We start from the raw sequence: 11939 nt of genomic DNA on the forward strand, positions 1-11939 counted from the left end.
TAACATTGCATTGTCCTTTGCCCAAGTGCAAGCCATCAGACAAGATTAGGTCAACTGGTCAGGAAAATCAGTCAAGCAAGCAAGCAAGTGCATTTTCCAAGGAAACAAATCCCTAGGGTTAATTCAACAAGTTCACATGATTCAAGGATCATTTTTAAGTGGTTTGACCAAAGATTGGATGATCAAAGCTCAACAGTCAAGCTGAATTTCATCTGAAACCCTAGAAAGTCAATTGTGGTCAACTGTGCCAGAAATCAAGGATTTGAAGGTGGGAGTTGGTTTGAAAGGCTTCATTCATGTCCATACAAGTCTCATTTGACATTTCAAAGATCAAGATTGAAGAATTTGAGGTCAGATGAAAAGTTTCCAAAAATAGTAAGTGACCTGTAATTTCAAACTGCCAAAAATGGAAAGGTCTTCTCCTCAAATTTACATCATCATAAAAGCTTCAAATGGAATTTTTTCCAACATGAAAGTTGAAGATCTTGCTCTCACCTTTCCAAAAAGTCCAAGAACACCCATTTCTCATGTGTGGTTGGCAAGTTATGGTCAAATCATTGTCAAGAATTTTTGAACTTCAACAAGGGATAACTCTTGAACCATTTGGCCAATTTGAGTGATTCTTTTTTGAGCAAACTCCATTTGACATGCTTTATCATAATCATTCATCACATTTCATCAAAAATCATCACATAAAAAGTCCGTTTTCAAGTGACTTGAATTTAAAAAGGGAGAGTTAAAAAAGTCACTTTCAAAATATGCATTTGCTACACTTTTAAGCTTCACATTTGGTCTTAAATCAACATTTGGAGTGTGTTTGGCAAGGATTTCGTGCACTATAGCAAGGCATTGCATACATGAGGTTATTTTGGCCAATTGCACATAAAAATGCATTTTCACTAATCCTTTTGATTTTGGCTAAGCTTGATTAGCAAAGTGGATTAACAACTCATATATATTCCTAATGCTAACTGAATTTCGGATTAGCACTTCATTCACACAGATCTAGATCCAAAAATAGCAAATTCTCTCAACTTTTCATTTCACTTTTTCTGCAAATTCTTCAAGAACACTGCATTGGTTCTTCGTTGTTTCATTATCTCTAAGCATTGTAGGAGCTTTTGCAAGCAGGAATTCCTCACTGTTTAGCATAATCGTGGACTGTTGCTTCAAGGTTCATCAATGGCAGATCTGAATTAGAGCAAGATCCAAGACCTTTGAGCTTCAATTCTTCACTCATTCATCTTGCTAATCATTATTGAGCTTTTGTTTCAACTTATCCAGGCCAAGAAACCACGAATTCAACACTGTCATCACTTGGAGGTAAGTTTTCGACCATTGCAATTGCTGAAATTAAGCTATGCATTTGATAGATCCTTGATTGTGGAGTGTGTTGCACTTTGTAGAATTAAATTTCATTAAGATTTGAGTGAGATATTGTGATTTGAAGTTTGGTAACCAAAACTTTCTTCGCTCGATCCGTACATGTTCTTGAGAGTTAGAGGAAATAGATGCTGGATTCATGATGTAGGTTGAGAGACGAGTTCATTGGTATATGATTTGTAATTTTCTGTGCACTTTCGTTCTTGATGGTTGAAGAACATGATGGATGTTCATGAACCCTAAAAAACACAATTCCAGATCGCGTTTGATCTGTTTCGCCTGGCTTTGCATGGTTTTTGTTGTTAGCGTACCATGAGACGAATCACGCCCTGCCACCGCATAAAATGAAATGCGGCGTTTCATCATTTCAGCATGCTAATTACGCTTTTGCCATTATTTCCATTCAAATCCATAATTTCATTTTGTTTTCAAATTTTAATTTCATTTCACATGATGATCTTCCAAAACTCATAAGTCATTCATCCTTAATCCAAATTGAGTGGGAATTTTTGCATTGATCTCCATTTTTCCTCTAGTTTTTACTAGCATGATAGAAAAAGTTGTGCACGGTCTGTTTTTGTTTTGGTCTAATGGTTTTGTTCATGTATGCTTTTTGCCTATACTTTGCCATTTTGATCATGAAATGATGATGCTTAATTGGAAATTCTTGAAATTTTACATGTGTGTTCTAGACTCATTCCTGGTCATTATGGTATGTGGTTTGTGATTTTTGCATTCCTGGATTGAGAGATATGACATGATCATTAGAGGTGTGACAATTTGTGTCACACCATTTTTTGTGCAACTTCATGATTTTTGTTACCATGCCATATGAACTCAAAATAATCTGGATTTTTGCATGTTGATACTTATGAATGTTGAGAATGCTTGTGAATTTTCCTGGAGTTTTTGAATGCATTTTCGATTTGTTTGATAATTTCTCCCCTGTTTGACCAAATGTGGACTTCTTGTGAGACATGATTTTATTTGATTTGTGAAATCCTTGTGGTTAATTGGATAGACTTGAAATTTGGCATGTGTATTATAGACATCTTGAAGTTTGCCATGGCTTTGATTTCATTCATTTATCATGCTTGGTCTCTGTTTTATGATTGCTTGAAGTGAATGCATGTTTTGATGCTTTGTATGAGCTTGTTTGAACTTGGCTTGACTTTATGAATTTAATTGATTTGCTTCCCTTGGTCCAAATAACTTGAAATTTGGTATGATTGTCATGTTATGAATGCTGTTTGACCATGAATTTTTTGGGGATTTATTGAAATGTTTGTGAGTTGATTTGAGTTGAATCTTTCTGTTTGGTTCTTTGATGTTCTAAATTGCATGTTTTGCACTCTTTGCCTTATGAAATGATCTTAGTGAATGATATGAATGTGAAACCACTTGGATTTGATTCTTATTTGATTGATATTGACTTTTGATAAGTTTCATGTTCTGTTTTGACTTTTTGCTCTCATTTTGACCCTAGTCTTGTACTAGTGGTTATGGATTAATGTTTGAGCTTTGTTTCAGGTCAAAGAGCACAATTGCTTATGCTTGATGATGTGCATCCAATGGAAGTTGGTTTATAGCTTGTTTATGACTCACTTTGAGTTTGTTTTGTAGGTTTTGAAACTTGAGTTTGTGCCATGTGGCTTGCACCTTTGTGCATTAATGCTTGTTATCTGTTTATGTTGTGGACTTGTAATTGTCTGTTTGCTTTTGTTTGAACTGAGTACTGATTATGTTGGATTGATTTCAGGTACCTTAGTTGCTATAGTTCCCTTGTGAACTTGTGTTTGCTTTGCTTGCTAGCTTGAGCATTGAGGTATAATGATCTCTTCTCCATGTAGTCTGGAAGACCTGGCCTGTTATTTGGCCAGGCACCTGTCTGAAGTCCTCCTTAAGAGGCAATGTTTGTGCTTGTTTATTTTTGTCCCCAAGCAGGAAAAGACCTTTGTTAAGGAAATTGGCAAACACAAGAGGTGTGTAGTCCACCTCCTGCTATTCTGTTGAGTCGTCCCTTGGCTCACATCACATGTTGATGCCTTGTGGACATTAACCCAAGATCAGTTGAGTCAGTGTCATAAGTGTAGAAGGGTTCCCACTTTCTGGACCCACACTTCATTGTCTGAAGCTCTCCCAGGCCAGGGATAAGAGATGTGAAGTCTCATCTTCACTCACCTTTCATCAGCTTCACCTTGACTCTCAATGTCAAGGTTAAGAGCTAACATTACCCTTCCAGTTGGCTTGCTCTTGCAGCCTAACCTTTTGTTTGAGCCCCACTTGGTGTGTATATAGTGTGTGCTATCTGTAATTGTTTGCTTTGCTATTGCCTGTGCTTTAGGTTTAGCTTGCTTCCTGTGCAAGTTAGCTAGAAACCTTGACTTAGGGATGATTTTGCATGATAACATCTAGGCTCGAGTTAGTCTCCCTAGTTGTGTCTCCCTCTGTTATCTGGTTAGGCTAGTCCTGTATCCCTCCGTAGGGGAACTACGTCGCCCTGATCCTCATACCAGATGAGGTACGTAGGCAGGAGATGAGCTGATCTCTCCGGGCGCCCTTTTTGTTTTGTCTTTGTGTATGTTAGGAGATGGATGTAAGCCCAACGATTGGCATTCCGTATCCTCTTGTTGTGTGCTTGGAGTCCGGTATAAGTCCATCAAGTGGCATCTGGTTTCCAGTGTGCGTGTGTTTGGTTCGGAAGCTGATATAAGTCCAGCGATTGGCATTCGGGTTCCAGGTTTGCCTGTTTGTGTGGAGTTTGACGTAAGTCTAGCGATTGGCAGTCGATTTCCCGTGTTTGTTTGTTTGGCGTGCGTGAGCCGATCTACGAATGCTCTGATTCTTCTTAGTCCAAGAAGATACGTATGCAGGGGATGCGACATCCTAGCGAGCATGTTTTCCCCTGGTCCGAACTACTTTGACTCTGATGTCTATGTTTGATAGACTAAGTAAGCCCAGGATGCGATATCCTGCCGAGTCAGTCTTGTTTGTTTTCTTGTGTCTCTTTCAGCCAGTATTTGTTTGTTTTTTAGCAGCGTATTAGCAACCATATTCCTTCCTTTTGTGAGTGGATCCCGTCGAGTACAACGGATGCGTAGGGGTGCTAATACCTTCCCTTCGCATAACCGACTCCCGATCCCATTCTCTTTGGTCGCGAGACCATGTTCTTTCCAGGTTTACTTCGAGCGTTTCCTTTCCCTCTTTTGGGATAAATAACGCACGGTGGCGGCTCTGTTGTCTTCGTTTCCCGCCGATTTGTCGCGTAATGCGACACAAAGATATGGTCAAGAGAAGATGAAAGCAAGCTTGTCAATGGTTCCCAAAGCTCTCATCCATCAAATATGCCTCCCAAGTATCTCAATTCATCATTTTGATCAAAGAAAGTCAAAGGGTTTGAGGTTTGTTCCTCAAAGAAACCCTAATTCATCTGATCACCCACAATGCCTTGCTAATGAAGCAACCTCAGCCCATGGTCAAATACAATCAAGGGAAGTTCTTTAATTCATCATTTCATGCATATTTGAATTTATTTGAGTGTCCTCAATCATCAATTCATCAAGATATGAGTTGTGGACTTGAGAAGTTGATCAGTCAATTCATCTGACTATTTTGAAATGCACTGAGACCTAACTTTTTATGTGTTAGAAAAATGGAGATGATCCAAAAAGAAAAACTATTCTTAAGCACAATATGAACAACTTTAATGTTCATCACAAATTTATTTGAAGCATGGAAGGTCATCTCCCATTTCAAGACATTATAGGTCATTTTGACTGAAACCCTAATTTTGGGTCAACTTCCCAAGGAAATAACTTATTCATTTTTTATTATTTTAAGGTGGGATCAAATGCATTGGAAAGATTATTGTGTCTACTTCAAATGTTATGTTGAATAAAATTTCATAATCTCAAAGGAAATGCATGTGATAATGCAAAACATTATAGGTCACTTTGGACCAAATGCATTGAAAGGCAAAAAAGTCCAACTTCAAGTGCCCATAACTCCTTCATCAAAAATCCAAATGATGCAAAATATAAGTCCATTTTTATTTTCTTGAAAATACCTACAACTTTAATGTTGTAACTTTTTCCATTTGAGGCTTGCATCATCACAACAGAAGGGCTTGAAGTTGGACCAATTTGGCAAAATTCTCAAAGGCATGTTTTGCACTATGAACTTCATGGCCTGTTTTCATAAATTTCCACACTCTAAATGAGTTTTGGTCCAACATAACATTTGTTCCTTATGTCAAGACCTTTCCAACCATTACCCACATGCATATGTTTCAATTTTTCAAGTGGCATTTTCGAAGAGGGGAAGATTTTGGTGCAATTATGGAAACTTGTTTGAAATTCATTGCACACTCCAAACCAATTGCATGTACACGTCCATTTCAGCTCAATTATACTTCAGCTTGCATTTGGCATTGGATTTGGGCTCTTCATACGCCTGTACAGGCCCATGCATGGAGGCCTTCAACTTTCATGCACACGAGTATTTCCTTGCCTTGCCTCCAATTCACCTATAAATAGACATGCTTGCTCACTTCAAATCTCAACCTGAAGGCGCCTGATATGCTGCACAATTGAATCCCTAGCCATACCTAAAGGAACTAGTTCACATTTCTTCAAAATTTCAGATCTGAAATTCAACTGAATTTGGTTGAATCTTTAGATCTAAAGTTCCTAAACCTTCATCATCCAGTCCATAGAAGTTCTGTTTAGCAAGAGGAAGCAAGGAAAGTGACTCAAAGCTCCACAGTTCAAAGGTTTTCATCAACTGGTTTTTTCTTCGAAACTCCTTAATCTTTGATCTATTTGCTTGGCTATTGTGTTGTCTGAAGTCCTCTCTATGGGACCAATTGCACTTTTCTCCATTTAAATTCTAGTTTCTAAAAATGATTTTTAATATTTTTTATTTTATCATTTGATATTTTTTAGTAATTTTCTCTTTTCTGGTTATTTTAATTCATTTTAAATAGTTTTTGATATTCAAAAAATATAAAAATATTTTCTCAACCTATTTGAATGATGATGGATCTATGAAAAATATTCTCATCAATTTATTAATTGATTTGAGATTTATTTGAGATTTTAGTTCAATTAGGTTATTTTTATTCATTTTTAATTGATTAAAAATAGTTTCTGACTTTTAAAAATGCTGAAATTTTTTGTCAAACTTTGTTTGACCTTGTTGAACTTAGGATAAATCACTTGGACCTTTCAAGGTTGATTTGAAGTGATTTTGAAGTTTGACCTTTCTTTAATATTTTAATTCAAGTTTATTTTCAAATATTAAAAATGTCAAAAATATTTTGTTCATTTCTTGACCTCGAATCTTCATCTCACTTCTGTTTTGATTGTTTGACCATGATCCTCAATGTCATTGGTAAACACTTGATGATTGGTACATTCTATTTCATTTAATGCACTTTATTCTTTCCATTTCCTTATCCATTGTTCATCTCCTTCTTCTTCTTCTTTTTCTTTTTGATCAATGAGTTGAAGGTTGATAAGTTATCATTGATTAGGGAGACTTAATCTTCCTTGATTCAAATCTAATTCATCTTGATCAATTGATCAAGTGAATGGCTTTGCATTAAGGATAGGCTGTTTCCTAAACCATGCAAAAGACTTAAACCAATACAAGATCAATTCTCTTTTTTCTTTTGGCATGGCAAGTTGTTGGAACTTAGTTCACTAATCAAGACTTATAACTTGTGTTGTTGCCTGCATTATTATTGACCGACCTCAGATAGTTGTGACTTCTACATAAGTCCAATTACGATTGCTTAACATAGCGCTAAGTTTGCCTTATGGCACACTAACTACTAACGCTAATCATTAACCATTAACATTTACTTTTTGCACTTTACATTTATGCAATTTACTATTCTTGTACATATTATTCATTTGCTTTTTTCCTTTGCTCATTTGAGCACATGTTTATGTTAATTCAATTTGCCTTTTGCTCACTTGAGCACATAATTGTGTATATATTATCGTGCTTGTGTTTTGTTTTGATTGTTGTGGACCAAATGCAAAGAAATGGACAAATGGACTTAGACTTTAGGACCTTCCCTAAGCTAATGGAGTTTGAATAGCAACTAGGCCTCATGCCTTTAGAGTGCTTAAAATGTCAAAGAGCAACTAGGCCTCATGCCTTTAGAATGCTTAAAGCTTGAAGATGAACATTGAAAGGACCAAATTCTAAACTCCTTCTTGTCCATTCTTTGTTTGTTTTATAGAATATTTTGATGTGTGTGTTCTTGTGCTAGGGATTCCAACTTGATCCAAATTGAGGAACCATTACCATGAGCTTCCAAGAAAGAGAGATCCAAGATGCATTGAGAAGCTTTCCAAGGGTTCATTTGATTGTTGATTGCTTGAGTTTATGCTTATGTGATTGCTTATTCCAAAGGATGGGAGCTACTTGGATCATCAATATGATCTCAAGAGAGGAACTCCATGTGTGGTTTTGCTTCTTTATCCCTCACCTCTTGTATGCTTAGGACTTTAGCCTTTCTTCTTCTTCTCTCCACTCTAACCCAAGCCAAAACTTTTGTGCAAACATTTAACAATTGTTTTCAACATTAGAAACCTAAGGCTTATGCTTTTGATTTTCAAACTTTCTTTTCTTAATACTTATTTTGAATTGAACTCCTAAGTCAACTTTGACCATTTTGTACATACTTTTCATTGGTAAATATAACCCATTCAAATGTCTTTTTGTGGTTTCAATGGCCACCTTCTCAATCAAATTTTTCATAACCTTTAGCTATTAGGTTTGAGTTATCCTTGAGGTAGATGTAATGCTCACCTATATCCTTAGTGATGGACAATGAGTCTTCCATGCTTATTATAGGGTTAACCCCTCACTAGCATGTTGAAACTATTCTCACATGGTGGATTTGTGGTTTTAGGTTGAGTTTTCTCCCTTTGATTACAAAAGACCTTAAGGCTTTTGGACCAATCAATTCACCAATTCATTTTTTGAGATTTTTACCCCGAACTACGAGGTTTTGATCCTAATCTTTTTTAAAGATGGTACGTAGGCAATGGGTTTATCCATTCAAACACAAAAATGTAAATAAACTTGTATATTCTTTTCTCATCTCTTCAATCATGTTTGCACAAATAAATTTTCACAAAATACCAACCTTACAACAAATGTGAAAAGGGCTCCCTAGGAGTACCTAGGATGTTTTGGGTGCCTAACACCTTCCCATTGCATAACCAACCCCCTTACCCATATCTTTGACTTTTTTACTAGTTTTTGATTCGATAAAACTTTTAGGTTTTTGTTCGCTTTCTAACCATTCCTTTGGATAAATAGAAGTGCGGTGGCGACTCGACTTGTATGATTTACCTTGGATTTAGTCAATATCTCTAATGGTAACAAATACCCCGCTACAATATGATGAGCTTATTTTAGTATGTTTTTTTTGTTGAGAAAAGTGGGAAAAGGAAAAAAAGAAATCTTTTGCCATTTCACTGTTTTTAGTGAAAAAGGAAAATAATTGAAAGAAAAGGGAACAAAAGTTTTGCATGCAAAAAAGTACTTTTCATTTATTCATATAATATTTTAAAATATGAGGCCTCTTACAAGCTATCCTCTCATCTCAGGCGAGGACGAGGGATGGAGAAAATAAAATGCATTACATTTTTTCCGAGTACACCATAGGAATCACGGTGGCTGTCCAGTAGGGAAGCTTGAATCCTGGAGGACATCTGGGAACAAGGCTAGGTGCCCCTGGCTTGTTACCACTTGTCTTTCTAATAACTTCCACGGTATGCTCGTTTTGATAGTCGGCGCTGCTGAACTTGATCGGGTTAAATTGCTTTTTCTTTGGACTCACGTTGCATGATGTCGGGTGATAACCGATACCAAACCTATCGCACTTTTCTGCTACACTGACGACCTTACCACAACCAGGAAGCGGGCCTTTCTCCAATGTCCGCTTGGCACTCTTTGCTGAGGATGGGATGGTAGCGGATGACTGATTGTTGTTGGCTGTGGAGGAACTAACATCTTCAAATTCTAGACAGTGGAGCGGAACCTTGACGATCCTCTCATCTGTTTCAACATATCTGAAGGAGGAGAGTTCACTGACTAAAAAATCTTCTTCCTCACACACGATTACCAGTTTGTCATCTCTCAAGTATTTCAGTCTCTGGTGCAATGTAGAAGTGACTGCCCCAACGGCATGAATCCATGGTCTTCCCAACAGACAACTGTAGGCTGGGTTGATATCCATGACTTGTAATGTGATGTTGAACTGGTGGGGTCCAACACAAATAGGCAAATCGACCTCCCCAATTACCTGCCTTCGGGAACCATCGAAAGCTCTAACGATCAATGCACTGGTCCTCATTTCGGGCCCCTTAAATTGTAACTGGCTTAATGTAGACTTAGGCAGTACGTTAAGCATAGATCCAGTATCAACGAGGACTTGGGATAAGAGAGAGTCAGTACATATGACCGAAATATGTAGTGCTTTGTTGTGGGCCTTTCCCTCAGGAGGTAGCTCTGCTTCATTAAATCCCAGATACCTACTGGCGGTGATATTGGCAACCACGTCGTCAAATTGATCGATTGTGATATCTTGCATCACGTGAGCGGTATTTAGAACTTTCAACAATGCTTTGCGATGAGCCTCAGAACTCAACAGCAAAGACAAAATTGATATTTTGGAGGGCGTTTGATTCAACTGGTCAATAATCTTGAAGTCACTTTTCTTGATCAGTTTGAGGAATTCCTGACTTTCTTCAAAGGTGATACTCTTCTTGTGATCTTCAAACTGTTCTTTCTCAACCATCGGCCCTTTACCCTTGGACGCTTCAGCCTCAGCAACTTTATTATTGTCAATAACCTTCATCAACACTGGAGCAGTCGTCACGATCGGAGTGGCCGATACAGCTGCCCCTGCATGCGGATTCAGAGCAGGAATGACCTTCTCCTTAGGCAGGATAACTGTGGGTGCTGGAGACACCCTAGGAGTGTATTTAGGAGCGAATACACGACTGTTTCGAGTCATGACTCCCGTTCCAGCAACGTTGATGATTTTTGTGTCAGGAATGCAAATTTCTTTTCCTCCCAAATACGTTGTGGTCTCATAATTCTAAGGCACTGCCTTAGTATTCTGATACGGAAATGGAGTTGGAACACGGAAATGAATCAGCTGAATCCTCCTGGGAGGAGCTTCAACCTTCTTTTTCCTGTATACTATTGTTATTGGTTCGACTATTGCCACCTCTTCTTCTGCTTGAGATTTGGAGAATTGTATTAACCCTTGATCCATCAGTTCTTGCACACACCCTTTCAACTGCTCGCAATCATTCAGATCAGACTCACACACTGAGCAATCATCATGCGCCCCCTCTAGAAACCCAAACTGTTCGAGCTTTTTTAATACAATAGACATCGGAGTCTTCACCTCTTCAACCCTCAGTAGGATTTTGGTGTTTTCCTCTTTAATCATGGCATAGACCGCCACACCGCTATGATTCAGCAAATGATTTATCTTTACATTTGGTTTTTCTTCGGAGAAAGTCAGGATCTCTTGGTCAATTAACTCTTGGATCCTCTGTTTGAGGACCCGACAGTCCTCGATGGAATGTCCTATATACCCTGCGTGGAAAGCGCATGTGGCATTAGGATTGTGACGACGATCGAAGGGAGGAGAAGCTGCTGGCAGTTTTCTTGGTACAATGGCCCATACATGGATCAGATACGACACTAACTCTGCGTATGGCACCAGGAGCTTATCAAACTGGGGACGATTACCAAAGTTGCCTCTATTATTCTGACCTCGATTTTGTCCTCTATTGTCACTATTATATTGTCGGGTTTGATTTTTCTGAGCGGGCGTTGATTGTTGATTGCCCTTCTGCGGTTGATACTGGAACGGCGGTTGCTGGTATTGAGCTGCAGCGACGTATGGATACGGATAATATGGCATAGGGGCCATCGGAAATTGATATCGGGGACGAGCCCTCGCCGTTACAGCGTTTGCTTCCCCGTCATTCTTTTTAGCAAAGCCCCCATGCGGTCTCTTGTTGGTTGTCTGCTGGGCGGTCGTGTCTATGATTTTCCCTGATTTCAGCCCACTCTTAACACGTCCCCCAATGGTTACCATGTCAGCAAAATTTGTCGATGAGCTGCCAATCATCTTTTCAAAATACAGCCCTTGCAGCGTACCCATGAAGATGTCCACTAATTCATTGTCCGATAATGTTTGTCGAACCCTAGACGCCATTTCACGCCAAGTTGAGCATATTCCTTGAAGGTTTCATTAGATCTTTGCGACTGATTCTGTAACTGAAGCCTTGTCGGAGCCATGTCAAGATTGTACTTGTATTATTTCAAGAATGCCTCTGAGAGATCCCTCCAAGACCAGATCTTTGGACGTTCCAGACTCATGTACCAATCCAAGGAAGCCCCAGCCCGGCTATCTTGGAAGCAATGGATCAAGAGGTTGTCATTATCAATGTGTGAGGCCATTTTCCTGCAGTACATGGTGAGGTGACTGCGGGGACAGTTGAGGCCCTTGT

The 11939-nt window shown here is 38.6% G+C and overlaps 1 protein-coding gene across 1 annotated transcript; it reads right to left on the reverse strand.

Moving 5' to 3' along the window:
* Positions 1-10507: 10507 nt before the first annotated feature.
* Positions 10508-11644, reverse strand: LOC127102688 (uncharacterized). Its single transcript, XM_051040028.1, has one exon. The coding sequence runs from the start codon at positions 11642-11644 to the stop codon at positions 10508-10510; it is 1137 nt and encodes a 378-aa protein (XP_050895985.1).
* Positions 11645-11939: the final 295 nt, after the last annotated feature.

The sequence above is a fragment of the Lathyrus oleraceus genome, chromosome 7 (assembly GCF_024323335.1).
Source record: "Lathyrus oleraceus cultivar Zhongwan6 chromosome 7, CAAS_Psat_ZW6_1.0, whole genome shotgun sequence".
In the NCBI taxonomy this organism is placed as follows: Eukaryota; Viridiplantae; Streptophyta; class Magnoliopsida; order Fabales; family Fabaceae; genus Lathyrus; species Lathyrus oleraceus.